At 34.8% G+C, this 17,417-nt stretch overlaps 2 protein-coding genes and 1 pseudogene across 2 annotated transcripts; all 3 read left to right on the plus strand.

Moving 5' to 3' along the window:
- Positions 1-5,068: 5,068 nt before the first annotated feature.
- Positions 5,069-8,313, plus strand: LOC120164182 (putative casein kinase II subunit beta-4). The gene is made up of 5 exons (XM_039173936.1): positions 5,069-5,534; positions 5,883-6,101; positions 6,945-7,054; positions 7,151-7,316; positions 7,901-8,313. Exons 1-5 carry the CDS (start codon positions 5,327-5,329, stop codon positions 8,029-8,031), a joined length of 834 nt encoding a protein of 277 aa, XP_039029867.1. The 5' UTR covers positions 5,069-5,326; the 3' UTR covers positions 8,032-8,313.
- Positions 8,314-9,372: 1,059 nt separating this feature from the next.
- Positions 9,373-11,617, plus strand: LOC120164300 (annotated as a pseudogene).
- Positions 11,618-14,718: 3,101 nt separating this feature from the next.
- Positions 14,719-17,086, plus strand: LOC120164344 (metacaspase-1-like). Its single transcript, XM_039174093.1, has 5 exons — positions 14,719-15,152; positions 15,441-15,771; positions 16,073-16,193; positions 16,294-16,518; positions 17,008-17,086. Exons 1-5 carry the CDS (start codon positions 14,735-14,737, stop codon positions 17,065-17,067), a joined length of 1,155 nt encoding a protein of 384 aa, XP_039030024.1. The 5' UTR covers positions 14,719-14,734; the 3' UTR covers positions 17,068-17,086.
- Positions 17,087-17,417: the final 331 nt, after the last annotated feature.

Below are 17,417 nucleotides of genomic sequence, written 5' to 3' on the forward strand. Positions count from 1 at the left end.
TAACTAATTTGTATCATAATATTATAAATAATTATAATTAGATTTGTATAGAAATTAAAACAATTTAACTTGACTCGTTTTATAAACTCGACTCGAAAAATTTCAAATAAAATTTAAGTCATAAAATACAATTTGTCACCTCAATTAACTCAAATTTTTACTTGAATTTTTACTTGACTCAGTCAAATGCTGACCCCTACATCTAATATGCATTTACAACTACAAGAAGCGGAAAATCATATATTTCTTACAATTAATTTTCTCAATTTTTACTGTTAATCTCAATCATCTATTTCATTTATACACATCTTTAAAAAAATATAAAACTAAAAGTATATATATATATATATATATACTCTTAATAAAGCTGTTTCTTTTTGTTAAAGGTTTCCATTAGATTTATTGACTTTGTGCGCTGCACATGCTACTTGCTTTTTTTTTTTTTGAAAAGCCCTCTATTTCGTAATCTATAGATTCAATTTGATGACTTACTGTGGAAGGGAAGAATTTATTAGTTATACAGCCTTTGCATAACATGACATAAACAAGACATGTCGCATAATGTTCCTTGCTATTAAACACTGTTGGTTGGATTGTTAGCATAAACTCTTCATCTCTCAATGTTCATCAGCAATCCCACAAGCTTTAGATAGTCCACCAACATGATGCAATGAAGAGCTTCTAAGCATTATGGGTAAAACAAGGATCGAAATTGTCATCCTCAATGATTAAAGGGAGTATTAATCTTCTTTAAAATCTTGAGTTTAAATAGATGCATCTGTATGGTGTGTGCATTATAAATGATAATCACTTCATACAGATGAAAATTACCATTAAAAAAAACTCAACTATTTTGAAAGACGTAGATAACTGCAATTTGCATGCATCAAGGGAACAAAGGATATGAAACCAGTCATGACCAACAGAGTTCGCAGCAGTCGGTGCTTTGAAGTGGGATCTTTCTGGTTTCATGGATATTTGTATATAGAAAAAAGAACGGCATGGCCTTTTTCTTTGATTCCTTGGTCTTGAAGCTTCAATATCAACTTTTTTTTTTTGACTTAATAAAAAACAAGTAGCCCCAGTACTGAAAAAAAAATCAACTTTCAACATCAGCGGACTCGGCTCTCCATCCATTTCCCTTGAAATAAATAGAAATCCACCAACACACTAATAAAATATACTCGTTGAATATATGGACAAGAGATAGTGGTTTATGATAGATTTTTATATATTATTGATGATGAGATGAAATTCGAGTATTAATACGTGATTAATGCGTTATTGGGCTACTCTCTGATTCATTATGAACTATTAATTTGCAAATACACTAATTTTTTATTCAAGTATACTTATCTTTGTTTAATGTTTGTTGTCATGACTTAATATTATATATATCTATATATATTACTTATCATAATGATTGTCCTCTTTGATTAGTCATGATTACCCATCTAAACTATATAAGCTTATTTCGTTTGTTTTGATTGTTTTCTCAGGACATCGATATCTGTAAAATGTTCAGGATTATATTTTAAGGATTATAAGTCAATTTCAATCCATTTTCAGTGTAATCTTTCTTAGTTAAACTCCTACAATGATGACTATGCATATAAGTATTTCTATGTGTGTTATGTAACATATTGAGCCATATTTTGTAGAAGTTTAATGATTTGTATAAACTATACTAAGCATGCTTTTATTTTCTAAGTTTTTATGATGTTTTGACGATGATTATGTTAAATAGTAAGTATGTGAATCGTGTCATAATTTATAAAAAGAATAGGGTAAGTAGGTATTTGGATAATACATGCATGTTTAGTCTATGCATGGAGAAATTGAGTGTGTTTAGTACATATTTTAAAATACTAGGTGTATTTGTGAGGTTATGGTGATCTTTATATGTCTCAAAGTTTATTTTAGCATTTTCTAATTGGTTGATGATCGAGGCATGTTTGTAAGGAATTATAGCATGTTTAAAAGTTTGTTTTTTACCATTTGTTGTAGATGGTATCAAAACTACTATGGTGATATTGATATTAATCAACAAATTTTTTTTTAAAATAATGTCATGTTGGTATCGATACTGTTAATGAGAATCAGTATTGTTCTTTAGTATCAATATCAGTGGTATGGTATCAATACTAACAGTTTAAAATTGTATTTTTTTTAAAAGCTCTTCTATTTTGATATGCTTTGCAATATGACCTCTATGACTGTATGAATTAGGCCTGTAAATGAACTGAACGTTCAGCGAACCGTTCATGAACCGTGCGGCGGAAAGTTCGTTTATGTGCGTTTATTTATTAAATGAACAAACATGAACAAGATTGTGTGTTCGTTTAATTAAATGAACGAACATGAACATAGGTCTCGTTTGTTCATTTACGTTCGTGAACGTTCGGTTATGTTCGTTTATATGCATTTAGTTTTGTTCGTTTATGTGCGTTCATTTATGTTTAACCTAATATTCTTAAATCAATTTTGGTGACTAATTTGTATGTATCTTAAAAATATTAATTAATATGATATTTTGATGACCAACTTCATAATTAACCCAATTTTACAGCCTGATTAAGCGGTAATACAAAAAACCCTAAATCTAAAAACAATATTTTCTCAACTCTTCTCAAACCCGTCATTCAGCTGTTCTTGATTCTCAACTCTCCCCACCCTCCACAATTTTCATTTCTGCAACGATTCGACGGAGCTTCAAGTCTTCAACTGCAACGATTCGACAAAGCTTTATCTCTTTCCCTTCTTGAACGTGATTTCATAAGGTAAATAATTTGAATTTTTTTTGGTCTGTTAATTTTGGGGTGTGAATTTAGGGATTTTTTATGGCATCTTGAACGATGTGGAACCCCTTGTACGCGCGCTATGAACGGTGCATTCGACCAGTCGGTCTTCTCCAGCCCACCCCTCGTTGCCCAGTCATCCGCGTTAGAGTTGCCCTTAGGGAGTCCCAGTCAGATTTGCGCTTATATCCTCTAGTGGGGGAAGAAAGTGGCGTGGTCAGTGGAGCGCTGCTGGATATGGCTGCAATGTTGCGGAGGAATGGAAGGAGGTGAGTCGAGGTATTTGAATTGAAACGAGTCAGAGTCGGGCATAAGGAAGATGAGGGACTCGCATGGTAGGAAGGTTCGGGGCTTGGGAAAGATGAAGACTGTGGACTGGGATGGTGGAAGGAGAACAATATTAAATTTAACATTTTGTCAAGAATGGCTGCTGACATATTGGCAATTCCGGTCACTACTGTTGCTTCTGAATCTGCTTTCAGTGTTGGTGGGAGGGTTATTGATCCGCATCGATCCTCTTTAGGAACTAAGATGGTAGATATGCTTGTTTGTGGAGCTGATTGGTATCGTCAATACTATGGGTTGGAGAAAAATAAAAACAAGGTATTTTTATGTTTTAAGTTTTATTGAATTTGGTTTTACAATGACTAATATATTTTTGGTTTTTTGATTTGTTGTAGCAAAACGAAGATATCATACATGTTGAGATTCCTTGAAAATGAGGATGAATGAATTGGTATAACCTCGCTAATTTAGTATATTTTTCATCTTTTGTTATAACTCCTTTAATTTAATATAATTTTTTGTTTGATTTTGATCAGGATGGATGATGAATTAACGACTGATATGAATGCAAGTTGAATATGTTACGAATATTATTGAAGTTGTTTGGATTTCAAGAAGATTGTTTTGTTGAACAAATTAACTTTAAGACTTTATTATATTCATATAGCTTACTTATGATTTATGTATATTTTTGTCGTGTTCGAACAAATTAACTCTAAAGTTGTGTGAATCATTTAATATCTTTAAAAGATTGATCGAAATATCTAATATCTTCAAACATTTCATCACTGCTAATCAGCTCTTACGCTATTATCACTGTAGATTTGGTTGATTTGCATTGTCGACTATTTTGCATGAAAGAACAATGGAAGGTAGGGTCTCCAACGTTTATGTTCGTTTATGTTCGTGTTCATTTATGTTCGTGTTCGTTTATGTTTGTGTTCGTTTATGTTCGTTTATTTATTAAATGAACGAACATGAACAAGCTATATTCCTTAATGAACGAACATGAACAAAAAAATTTTTGTTCGTTTATGTTCGTGTTCGTTTATGTTCGTTTATTTATTAAATGAACGAACATGAACATACATCCGTTCGTGTGCGTTCGGTTCGTTTACAGGCCTAGTATAAATTACAATTCAATCCTTTGTTTATGAATGTTTAATGACATGTTCAATGTATACTTAAATTTAATTCAATTTTGATTTGAATCCCATATCGATTAGTTAGTGTGACATCGTCGGTCTAGTTCTCAATTAGGTCGGTTTGGAGATGTTACAGTCAATACATTGTTTTGGCACCTCATACCTCTAGCACCACGTGATTTCAAATGTATTTTTCTGATACCCCATGTCTCTAACATCACACCTATCTACATGATGTTTAATTGATGTGATAACAGCTGTCAAACATGAATAATCCAATCAATTCGCTTTCAGAAAAGTTGATCAATTAAATGAAATAAATCTCATTTTTTTTATCTCAAACTAATCGTTTTAAATATCGTCAAGACGCACCCTTGTAATTCACGTATCAATAGACGCACCCTGCCGCTATAGGATGGATCTCCCTCTTTTACGAAATCTCTCCTTAATTTTTTGGTTTCCCCAACTTTCGAACACCAAATCTGTGAGTTATTTATCTACCTCAATCAAAATGAATCATCGTGAACCGTCCTCTCTTATCCATATCTTCAGCAATACTACACTCCCCAGCTCAATTCAATCAATGTATTTTCCAAGGGAACTTGAAAATGACCCCTTGGAGCATGGCCTGTACTTGATTTCCTTGCCGAGGTTTTCGTTTTCAATTCATTTTCTTTTGACCGAAAAAAGAATATTGTAAGCGGCACATGCTTTATTTAATAACAATTTAGAGGTAAAGCTTGATTCTCTATGGGCCTGAGACTTGGAGCCTGTCCATGGGAATCCAATAATTTAAAAAGAAAACAAAATATCCCAAAACAAGAACTGGATAATAATAAATCCTTCTTCTTTACCCCTCTGTATCCCGCATTTTGTCTCCTTTCCATCTTCATCCACTCTTCCTTCAACCACGAACTTGTTTTTTGTTGGTTCGCAAATAAAAGCCGTTTTTGCGTCACCCACCCTGCAAAAACTCTTATTCTCTAAATTCTGGGGATTCTTTTTGGGCTTACATTCATCCAAAAAAGCTTGAATCTTTGTCCCTGCATTGATATTTGGGAAAAAAAGTCGGGAGCTTTTGGAATTTGGGGAAATATTATGCATAGTCATAGAGATCGGGGAGGAGGGGGAGGACCGTTGGATCGGAAGCGCGTTAACGATGTGCTCGACAAACATATAGACAAGTCTACCCCATCCAATTCGAGGGGATTGAGGAATGACAAAGATAAAGGCAGACCCTCTGTTCCTTCAGCTTCCGCCGGTAAATCCCAGCTTTCAAATCGGGATTCACGTTCAAAAGCCGATGGTCAGTTACTTTTCTGTCACTTCCGTTGTTTCTGTTCCTTCAAATGCATTGGCTTGTTCAATTTGATATAATAGGATAATGGCGTTTAAATATATTTGTATTTCCATGTTTGGAAGTTTGAAAATTTTGTATGTTACCATTGAGGTTATATGTTATCTTTTCTGGTTTGATATCATAAATTTCAAGTTTTATTTGCCATGTTTAGCTAGGATTGGGTTTTTCATTTATATGGTAAATCTTAAATTTTTCTTGTCATATTTCTATTGAAATTCTCATATCATTAGTCATTATTGATATAAACAGGTGAGGTTCTTTTCTATTACCTGTAATTCCTGTCCTTGATTGCAGAGGAATCTGAAACTGACAGCGAAGAGTCCGATATAAGTGCTTCCGATGGAGATCACATGTCTTGGATATCGTGGTTTTGTGGTTTGCGAGGCAATGAGTTTTTTTGTGAAGTTGATGAAGAATACATCCAAGACGACTTTAATCTTTGCGGGTTGAGCAGTCAAGTTCCATATTATGAATACGCTGTTGATTTAATATTGGATGTTGAATCTTCACATAGTAAGCATTTCACTGACTTGATTTTTGAGAATAAATTTTGGATGATTTGATATCTATTTGAGGAGTTGCTATTGAATTCTGAAATTTAGGCCGTTGTTTAGTATATGTTTTTGCCTCCTTCGCCCATAAATCTTCTCTGGGGCGAGGGGTATAATGTTTGATAGTTTTGTTTTTGGATCTTTATGAGGATTCTAGCCAGGAAAGAAATTAGAAGGGTAGATAAAAAATTTCTGTGAAATAAGGTGCAAGGCAGCCTAGTTAATTTTGGTAGTTCGGTTAATTGGGACCCCCACATAGACGACTCTTCACTGGCTCAATAACTCACTGGATGACAATCTGATCATGTTGCAGACTAGTTATGTACCTTCCTTTTGTAGTGATGAGACTTGTTCAGTGATCTTGCCAATTCACAATGCTGAACTGCTGTCTTATATATCAGCCATTAACACGGAACTCCTACCCTTGCTTGAGACAATGCTTTGTTGTTTTGAAGAACATTTTCTTTTTACTTTTGAGTTTTCAGTTTTGCAGCAACATGTTAACATAAGAAATTTGACACCTAGTGAATCGAGGAACTATGTTGTTGCAGTTTTTAAACCTTGCTTTTTACGGCATTTTGACCTTTTAGTTTGCAAACATAATGTCGGTATCTAATTTACCTACTTTTAACATTGCTTTGTATAGTATCTCTCATGTCTGCCTGTATGCTTTGAATGTCAAGTTTTTTCTAATATTAAATATGGTGTCTACTTCTGTTTCTTGAATCTTGATAATCAAGTAAATCAACAGCCATCAATGACCATTTGTTCTTACTATTAATTAGACGTCTTTTGGATTTTATAGGTGATATGTTCACTGAAGAACAGAATGAGTTGGTTGAATCGGCTGCTGAGATGTTGTATGGTCTTATACATGTACGTTACATATTAACTGGCAAGGGAATGTCTGCTATGGTAAATATTGCCGTCATTTTATACTGTTTTCTCTTTGCTTTTTGTTGTTTTTGTCGTATCTCATTCTCAAAGTTGTACTCAAAACTTCTATCTCAGTTGGAGAAATACAGAAAGTATGATTTTGGAAGATGCCCTAGAGTTTATTGCTGTGGACAATCCTGCCTTCCAGTTGGTCAATCTGATATTCCTCGTTCAAGTACCGTGAAAATCTACTGCCCAAAGTGTGAAGATATATATTACCCTCGATCCAAATATCAAGGCAGTATCCTTTATATATCATGGACTATTTTTGTGTGTTTTGCACTACCCTTTTGGTCCTTGCATATTAAGATATCCCTACCATGTCTTATAAGATTACTTAATTCTTTGAAAAGATAATATAATCACTAGGATCTCTTAGATCATATCGGAACTTGCATTGATTATAAATGTCTCATCGTAGAGGATCAGCACGGTGATTCGAAATCCCTTTTATATTTTACCATAACAATCAGTCACTACATTCGTCCCCGAGTCGGTTTTTGACTTCTTTTATCACATTCTTCACCCAATATAAGATGATGGGTTTGGTGGGTCAAGTCTGCATATACTTTAGTGGGAGACATGCTACCCTTTTCCCTTGTCTTTGCATTGTAAATATATTCCCTATTCCATCCAAAAGATTATGATATCGATATAATTTTAATATATACATATGTAGTCTTTCGGCATGTAAGAAGTGTTGCATGTTTTGGATATTTGCGGTGTTGAACTTCGGCATGGCTTATTGGTTCATATTTCATGTTAGAAAACCATGGTCTTATTACTTTGATTCGCAGCTTCGTTTCCTTTGACGTATTGAACAAGATAATGATGGAGCTTACTTTGGGACGACATTTCCACATCTATTCCAGATGACATATCTGCACCTAAAGCCACAGAAGCCGATGCAAAAATACATCCCCCGAGTTTTCGGATTCAAGATCCACAAGCCATGAACCAATGTATCGAGAGTTCATCTTTCATAGTGTCTGGTCTGCAGCGGCAATTTTCACCTAAGCTTCGGTGCTTCGTACAACAGTGGGATGCCCTGCAGTGTAAGGTGAAGCAGGGTTCCCATGGCACGTTTGCCACGATCGGCATGCCCATATAAAAAATGTCCTATTCCGATTTTGAAACACGACTTGTTCAAAAACATATGCATCTAGAGTTTTATGTAATGTATTTGATTATATTAATGTATATTTCTGATACAAGCAACATATATTTTGATCGACTCTTATATGGTATCCCTTAACCGTGTGTGCGAGCTTTAACTTTTTGAGGCACCATTGCTTGCTGCTGTCTGCCTGGAAAGGTGTTTCGATCCCCCACATTAACCCACACGCAAGCGTTGCGAGCTGTTCTACGGTGCGGCAGCTTAATATACAGTTTAAAAAAGGTGTTATCGATTTTGTTATTATTTTAAATAATAAAATCGGTAAAAAATGACTGAAAACATTATTATTTCTTTTATTATCAATTATCGATATAGGTAATCCGGTCAAAAATTACGTTTACCTATATCGATAATTATTATTTTATTATGTAATAATTAAATTATTAAAAAGCATTTACTATCAACGACTTAAAATTATTTTATTATTTGTAATATTAATCATAACTCTAAATATATTGGAAAATTATGATGAAGGCGGCAGAAAAGGAAAAATGATTGGTGGGTTGGGGGGAGGCAAATGGGTCAGCCCAAAATTTGTTTGATTGAAGTCAAAGGGTCCTTTTGTTTGGGGAATAAAAGTGAAATGGAGGGACAGGCGTTAAGGTAACTTTGATCCGAGGAGAGATGGCGCCGACTTAACGAGATATGAGAAGCGGCGGCCGAAGAAACCTACGTGGCTGCATCCTATTGGTAGCTTAGAACAGCCACTTTTTTTTTTTGGATAAGTTAGAACAGCCACTTTTAACAACTCCCTGATCGCAACTAAATCTAGAGAAAAGGGCTCGATTCTGATGTCCATCTCTCCACTTTGTGAAAAATAAGAATCTAATCCCTTTGCTTTAATTCTGATCTTCATCCCTCCACTTTGTAAACAATAAGAATTTAATACCTCTATCTTACTGTTGGCTTTGACAGTTTTAGAGTGAAGAAGAGAAAATGTCTCCCCTGCACACAAATGTAAAGGAAGGAAAATAACCCCCCCCCCAAAAAAAATCCCACTTTTCCATTCTGTACGAAGAAAACAAGTGAATTGTTTCCCACTATGTAATGCACCAGAAGAAATCCGAAGTTCAGATAGGAAAAGAAGCAGTGGCGTCTCTTCCGGTTATAATCCACAACCTTTCACCGCCACCATCTCCCACTCAACCATTTACAGCATTTCAATTACCACCAGCAATCCGGCCCAACTACCACGGCCACCACCGCCGGTACCTCGTATCCGATTTACGTTTTCCCTCAGATAATTACTCAGAGCCCGTCTGAAAATGAAGCCACCACGCCTCCTCCGCCTTCGTCTTCCTCTTCTCCGACCCCTTACAAGAGACCCCTTTTGACCCAAACGCCATCTCTCACCAAATCCCCAACTTTGTACTGTTTTACCACGCCCCCGCAGTTCAATTCCCGGAATACGGCGCCCTTCTTTTCCTTCTCCGTTGCTGCTAAATCATCCCTTTATCGAATCATCCACCGTTTCAAGCACCTGCGTCGTGTTCGAGTTTACCTACGCTTAATCCTCCTTTTGTCTCTCCCCTTTTTGTTAATCTTTGTTTCACCGTCAACCCACTCCCTTTTACTTGATTTCCTAACGGCTTTAGCTTTCTCCGCTGCCCTTCTTTTCTCCCTTAACCTCGCTCTTCCTCGCCTCCCTTCTATTCGATTGTTCTTAGCGCGTTCGTTTCCAATTAAGCTCAAGCCTTCGTATTCGCTATCAAGGTCGCACTTGCCGGTGTTTTGGTCAATTGGGTCTCGGCCGAAATCCGAGAATATAGCGAATTCGGGGTGTTGGGTTCAAGTTTATAGCAACGGAGACGTTTACGAAGGGGAGTTCCATAAAGGGAAGTGTTCGGGGAGTGGGGTTTATTACTATTATTTGAGTGGACGATACGAGGGGGATTGGGTAGACGGGAAGTACGACGGCTATGGGGTCGAAACATGGGCAAGGGGAAGCCGATATCGAGGGCAGTTCAGGCAGGGTCTTAGGCACGGATTTGGAGTTTACTGGTCCTACACTGTTTATGTTTATGCTGGTGAGTGGTCTAATGGGCAGAGCCATGGTTGTGGAATCCATACCTGTGAGGATGGAAGTCGATATGTTGGCGAATTCTAACGCGGTGTCAAGCATGGACTTGGACACTACCATTTTAGGTAAATTAATATGTATTCTGAGTTTCTTATTGGTGCTTTAATTGTCAGCTGATTGTACCATTGTAGGTTTCTAGGTCTCATTCTTGTTTTGCCTAGATTCTTGATGTCCGAATGAATATGCTTAGTAGTTGTTTAGGTTGTAGATTTTCCCCTGTTTTTTACATGTATTAGCTTGAATGGCAGATAGGTTTCATTCAAATGCAGCTCAAGCAATGTAGGAGAAGTTTGAGTTTATGTACATTTTGCAGTTGTGAGGGTGTCCTTTTCATTCGAAAGAAATTACTGGATATCTACTTTTGTAAGTGTAGATTTATGGATCTTTTGATTTAGGAACGGAGATACATATGCCGGCGAATATTTTGCGGACAAGATGCATGGATTTGGTGTCTATAGTTTCGCAAATGGCCATCGGTACGAGGGTGCTTGGCATGAGGGCAGACGACAAGGGCTTGGAATGTATACGTTTAGAAGTGGGGAAACACAGTCTGGCCATTGGCAAAATGGAATTCTCGACGTCCCGAGCACGCAGAGTACTTCATATCCTGTATCTCCTGTAGCCGTCTATCATTCTAAAGTAGTTAACGCGGTTCAGGTACTTTTTGGTGCAGTTGGCTGTATTAATTTTTCCCCTATCATTAATTTAGATGGTCCCATCTTAGTCACCTGAGCCATTTAATTTGGTGTGGTAGGAAAATAATTGCTGGACCTGATGGCTAACTTTATATGATTTGAATGTATAAAAATGTGAATATTAGGTGCGAATCTAGTTACATGTACCTCGTTTAGCGTAGATAATGTAGATTGTAGAGTAGCCAAGTTTCACCAGTATATCATACAAAATGTTTAGAAGACGTGCCTGAATACTTGCATGGCTTATTTTGTGGTTAAGAATATCCTTGCAATCTTCGTCGTCTTTTAATGTTAGCAATGTGAAACCGGGACATGTCTGATTGTGTTGTGTCGTAAGCAGCGAATGCAGCGAGAATAGTAGCAGTTAAAGCAGTCCAAAAGCAAATGGGTCACAACAACTACAAAGACAACACTCCCATTGTGTAAGGCTTTTGGCAACAGCTCATTAACATTTGAAAATACAAGAGATAGCGGCAAGAAGATGATAATTAATGTGACTTTCTTTTCAAGAGGCCGTGAAGGAAGATGGCTGAAGAGTATCCGATACTTTACCATAAAAAACAGCATGGCTACATGGTGGGAAGAATTCCCTAGCATAGAAGAACCATTTTCTAGTTTTTTTTTTTTTTGTAAAGGGAACCATTTTCTAGTTAATTTTAGATATCCTATCTTTGTACAGTTTAGTAAAGATGAGCTAGATGTGTTATAAAATGCTAATGGTGTAACCTCATCCACCCAATGTTGTTCAACTTAACTGGTTTCTGTAATGAAAAAACTATACATAACAGTAGCTTATTCTTCACCATTAACTTAATAGGAGTTTAATAATTAAAATAAATATATTAATATTAAAGATTAAATATATCATCATACTTACTAATTTATTACAAAAATCATTTATTGAGATAAATATCAATCTCGAAATTAACCTTACCAAGGATCATTATTGAGATGAAATGCTTTTTGGTTATATGATTTATAATAAATAGGTAAAATATACAAATAATATTTTAATTATACGTTTTTTTGTTGTTGAAGATTTCTATTATGAAAAATTAAAAAATGATAATCCGATTTGAAGAATAATAAGTTGTCATATAAAATCAAAAAAAAATTTGGTACATAAAAGTTTAGGTCAAGGTGGCTCCTCCAGTCCAAGGTCAAGGATAAGACCTAATTGAGATGTACATAGGAATTTACAGATGAACAATTCATGAATCTCAACCACTTGTGCCAACACTCACTACCATATAAAATAAAATTTAACCATCAATTTTTCTACTTTGTAATAATTTGATCTTTATTTTAAAAGTTTAGCACTAAACATTTAAAATTATTCTAATTTAATCCTTTTAATCTTATCCGATAAACCCCTCTCTCTCTAGTCGTCGTTTTTGCTTTTATTCTCTATTTTTATTTAAAGGTTTTAGGGTTTCTAATAAGATATGGGGTTTGTATGGGGAAACATGGGCAAGAGTGATTGAGAATGTGAAATGATTAATTGGGTTTGATTTTATAAAACCAAACAGCGGTAGTGAAGACTTGTTTATTTAACAGTCTTGGGTGTGTTTCCATAGCCTGGCCAACGAAGAAGTGAAGTTCATCACCGATTTCTTCTAAAGGTGGTGGTTAACGTCATTAAAACCCTGTTCATGGCACCACTAGATCAAGGTTATAATGTTAAAAGAATTAGATGATGGAAGCTGTAACTTCCACCCTCCACTTAAGGGTCTTCCCCTTCTTTCTATTCTCCAGAATTCAGTTCCAAACATACAAATTAACTAATCTTAATTATCATAAAATTGCTTCAATCTTCAATTTCATTGCATATGAAAAAACCCCCTAAAAAATCGATAATGAAACATTCATCAATCTTCTATTTTGATATCATTTGTTTTAATTTTGCTGTTGAAAGTTGAAAGAGAAATAGTGACAAATCTAAAAAAATATAAACTAAAAGTTGAAAGAGATAACAAAATAAAAAAGTAAAATATATAAATAGTTGAACATTTTTTTAAAAAAATTTAACACAATCCAACAATTTAGAATAAAGGGTTATCTTTTAAAAATAAAACCATATTAAAATAAAGTATAAAAATCAAGAAGTAAATATATTATCAAGTCAATTTTTAAAATTAAATAATTATTCTATAATTAAAGTACTTAAAATGTTATCATAATAAAAAATAGGGTAAACTATACATTTAGTATCTAAACTATTACTTTTGTTCCATTATAGTACCTAAACTTTCATTTATTTCAAAATCATACCTAACGTTTACTTTTTATTTTGTTTTGGTACCTCACCGTTAAAAACTATCATTTATCTTCTCACTCATATTTTGGTCACTAAAGTTTAATTTTTTAATTTAATTACTTATAATTTAATCACTATAACTTTTAAATTTAATTTTTTTATTTTAATTATATATTAATATAATAATAGTATTATATTGTTACAAAAATTATTGATAAAATAAATTAGAGTGATTAAGACATGAGTAATTTGAAAGTTGAGTAGTTAAATTGATTTTTTTTAAACTTTACTAACCATAATAGGAAAGAGAACATAGTTGAGTGATGAATGATACAACTTACCCATAAAAAGTGCCATGTTGTTTCAGTTCCGCTAAACTTTTAACGATGAGGTATCAAAACGAAACAAAAAGTAAATGTTATGTATGATTTTCAAATAAATGAAAGTTTAGGTACCATAATGGAACAAAAGTAATAATTTAAGTACTAAACATGTGATTTACCTTAAAAAATACTATTAACATATTTGATGAAGTACATAAATAGTCATCTGACTATTAAAAATTACAAAATGATCCATTGACTATAAGGTGTTCCTTTGTTGAGTCATGTGAATATTAAAAGTTATAAAATAGTCATCTGACTATTTATATGTTCCAAGCTCATACTTTTTAGTTAAAAAAATAGATTTCGTTTGAACTAGATGTTAATTTACTCACTGGGATATGATAAAATTTTATCTCATAAATGTTTGAACTGTGTTTTGTGGATTGAATATTTGTTTACATTATGTCGTCAAACTAGCGCTTGAAACATAATATCGTTGAGCTAGGGCTTGAAAGCAACGACGGTGCTAGTAAACATCATTAAAATATGATTTTATCATATTCTAGTCAACATGTTAACGTTTAGCTCAAAAAGTCATCAAATGACGAGTTTAGAACATATGAATAGTCTATGATTATTTTATAACTTTTAATATTCGGAATACATAACAAAATAACATCCTATAATCAAAAAATTATTTTATAACTTTTAATAATTAAAAACTTAATAAAATATAGTCATATAATCAGATATCATTTGTATACCTTCTCCTTGCCTGTTTTTCACTTGCAAAAATTAACAAATATAATATATATTGTACGTCGTTTAAATTAAAAAAAATAGGGAATATTCCAATAAAATGTCAATCGCAAACTAAATTCTTGAGCAAATTAAATAATGTTTTAGAAAGGTTGAATGAATGCACGACACCCGAAATGATGCAAGTCAATGGGAATCATCGGAAACGCGATTTTCATTTTTCTTTTTCAACAAGAATATGCGCTGTTCTTTATTCAATTTCCCTCTTCCAATCAAGATAATCGTTTCTTCTTTATAAATTCTTCTTTTTTCCCTCAAATTTGGAACTGGTTTTGTTTCTAGAATTTACCTTGAGATTTTGAACAATGTATCTTCCACCAGGACCAGGCATGTACTACAATTACCCTCCGCCCATGCTGGTCGACTGTTCCAGCTGCCGCACCCCTTTACAGCTCCCGCACGGCGCTCGATCCATCCGTTGCGCCATCTGCAAAGCCGTTACCAACATCGCCGACCCTCGATCCGTCCCTCCTCCCTCTCAGCAACCTGCTCCTTCCGTCCACGCTCCTCCTCTGCCTTCTTCTTCCCCTCCTTCCCCCTACAACCACGCGCCTCCCGGTGCCCCTCCCCACGCTCACGGTCGGAGAAGGGCGGTGATCTGTGGGATATCGTATAGATATTCAAGGCACGAGCTCAAGGGTTGCATTAACGACGCCAAGTGCATGCGTTACCTTCTCGTCAATAGATTTAAGTTTCCCAAAGATTCCATTCTCATGCTTACCGGTAATCTTTCTTTTCTTTTTTTTATTATTAAATTTCGTGTCTTTTGAACGAATTGGAATCAATTCGTTTGAGCAATATTTGAATGGGCAGTAAATTATAGGGTTTAAATATCGAATTTTGACCATAAAGGTGATAGCTACCTCAGAATCTTTCGTTTCTGTTCAAGGCATTTATTTTATGGTTTTGACTCAAGTTTTCTTATTTGTTAATGTGACTCTTACTCGAGTTTTCTTAATTGTGTATTAAAATTAAGTTATTAAAAGTGTTAACCTTTTTTCCCTTATGCAGAAGAAGAAACCGATCCCTACAGGCTTCCAACGAAGCATAATTTGAGGATGGCTTTATATTGGTTAGTACAAGGTTGTCAACCTGGTGATTCTCTGTTGTTTCACTACTCTGGTCATGGTTCAAATCAACGGAATTACAATGGTGATGAAGTTGACGGCTATGATGAGACCCTTTGTCCTTTGGATTTCGAAACTCAAGGGATGATTGTTGATGATGAGATAAATGCAACAATTGTTCGACCACTACCTCAGGGGGTTAAGCTTCATGCGATCATTGATGCTTGCCATAGTGGAACCGTGTTGGATTTACCATTCCTTTGTAGAATGAACAGGTTTGCTCTTCCGAACATACTTACGTACCATTAACATTTTAATTGAGATTCCATACTAGTTTTGTTAGAAACAGAATATCTATTCCATAGATGAGAAATTTAGTTTGCATGTCAGGAAGAAAAGTGTGTTTCATGTTACGCTTGTTAGATGAAGAGGGGGAAAAGGTGCTTGAAAGGCCTATTTATGGTTTAGTGTTGATCCATAAATTTCTCATACCCTTTGGCCTTTTAGTTTGTGGTTAACTAAGCTGTTTTATTATATACTTTAAAGATTGGAAGCTGATGCCTTGTCTTGATCCAGGGTAGGACAGTATGTATGGGAGGATCATCGTCCTGCATCAGGTTTATGGAAGGGAACAAGTGGTGGAGAAGTAGTCTCGTTCAGTGGTTGTGATGATGATCAAACCTCTGCTGATACATCTGTAAGATTCCTGAAAACTGATTGCATGTATAGAAACTTTAGTTCTGATGGCATTTTATATTTATAGACTAAAAAAGATGTTGTAATGCTTTGGAGAGCAGGCCCTATCAAAGATTACATCAACTGGTGCCATGACATTCTGCTTCATCCAAGCCATCGAGCGGGGGCATGGGGCTACATATGGGAGCATTCTCACTGCAATGCGCAATGCAATTCGAAGTGTGGGTGGAGGTGGTGGTGACCTTGTTGGTGGTGCTGTTACGTCCCTCGTCACCATGCTTTTGACAGGAGGTAGTACCACTGGACTTGGTGGTGGATTGAAGCAGGTAATATTTTGATGTTTAATTTAATTAATGAAAACCTTTTTGCTTCTCTGACTTAGCAGTTTATTTTCCATTCCTAAAAAACGAAGTGCTTTGATTGATTGTATACTAGGGCATCTCAAACATACCCAATGCTTTTAGCAACTAGGGTGATATGTGCATAAAAATGACTATGCAGATGCTTGTTGAAGCAACATATATCCTGCCAATTAACATTGTTTGGAACGAGCTTTGGTAAAATATCTGTTGTTAAAACAAAAGGAACTTTGATCTGATGGTCTCTCTACTGTTTTGTAATATCAAGTCTTTTAAGAAAGTTCATTTTAGAATATGGAATTTGGCATTGTGAGAAAAGGCTTATTCAAGTTTTCGAACCTGGAATATTACAGTGAAACAAAAGTGCAAATTTTATTTTGGCTTCCAGGAACAAGTTAAAATGAAGATTATATGTGTTACTAGTTTCTGACTTTTTGTATGTTTATTGGTCGACAGGAGCCCCAGCTGACTGCGTGCCAGATGTTTGATGTGTACACAAAACCTTTCGTCCTTTGATATTTCTTTTTTTTTTTTTTTTGAAAAAATAAACATTTTTATTGTGCTGTTGGTTAATTGAATTTGTTTATATCTCTGGAGAAGGGGTTGGATTTAATTTGTATTCTAAAAGTATATTGGTTAAGCAAGAATTTCCTGGGTTCTCCCATCATATTTACAACCTATGATTAATAAATACACGTCTCTCTATTTGTTCAACTAGTTGTTTTGTCTCACTTCTGGAACTGACCTTCCAATTAAAAGTGAATCAGAGATTTGCATAAAACATATTGGTGAAGTCATCATGCTCGATTTCTTAAATTTAGCGACATTTGAGTAATCTTTCATCTTGTTCTATGGTTTAGATTTTC

Source organism: Hibiscus syriacus, unplaced genomic scaffold (assembly GCF_006381635.1).
Source record: "Hibiscus syriacus cultivar Baekdansim isolate YM2019G1 unplaced genomic scaffold, ASM638163v2 tig00111506_pilon, whole genome shotgun sequence".
NCBI classification, from domain to species: domain Eukaryota; kingdom Viridiplantae; phylum Streptophyta; class Magnoliopsida; order Malvales; family Malvaceae; genus Hibiscus; species Hibiscus syriacus.

Coding starts and splice junctions, on each gene's coding strand:
- LOC120164182 (XM_039173936.1), top strand. CDS start 5,327: ATGCATAGTCATAGAGATCGGGGAGGAGGGGGAGGACCGTTGGATCGG. Junction 7,055..7,150: donor GCAAGGGAATGTCTGCTATG/GTAAATATTGCC, acceptor CTTCTATCTCAG/TTGGAGAAATACAGAAAGTA. Junction 7,317..7,900: donor TCGATCCAAATATCAAGGCA/GTATCCTTTATA, acceptor GTATTGAACAAG/ATAATGATGGAGCTTACTTT.
- LOC120164344 (XM_039174093.1), top strand. CDS start 14,735: ATGTATCTTCCACCAGGACCAGGCATGTACTACAATTACCCTCCGCCC. Junction 16,194..16,293: donor AAACCTCTGCTGATACATCT/GTAAGATTCCTG, acceptor TTTGGAGAGCAG/GCCCTATCAAAGATTACATC. Junction 16,519..17,007: donor TTGGTGGTGGATTGAAGCAG/GTAATATTTTGA, acceptor ATTGGTCGACAG/GAGCCCCAGCTGACTGCGTG.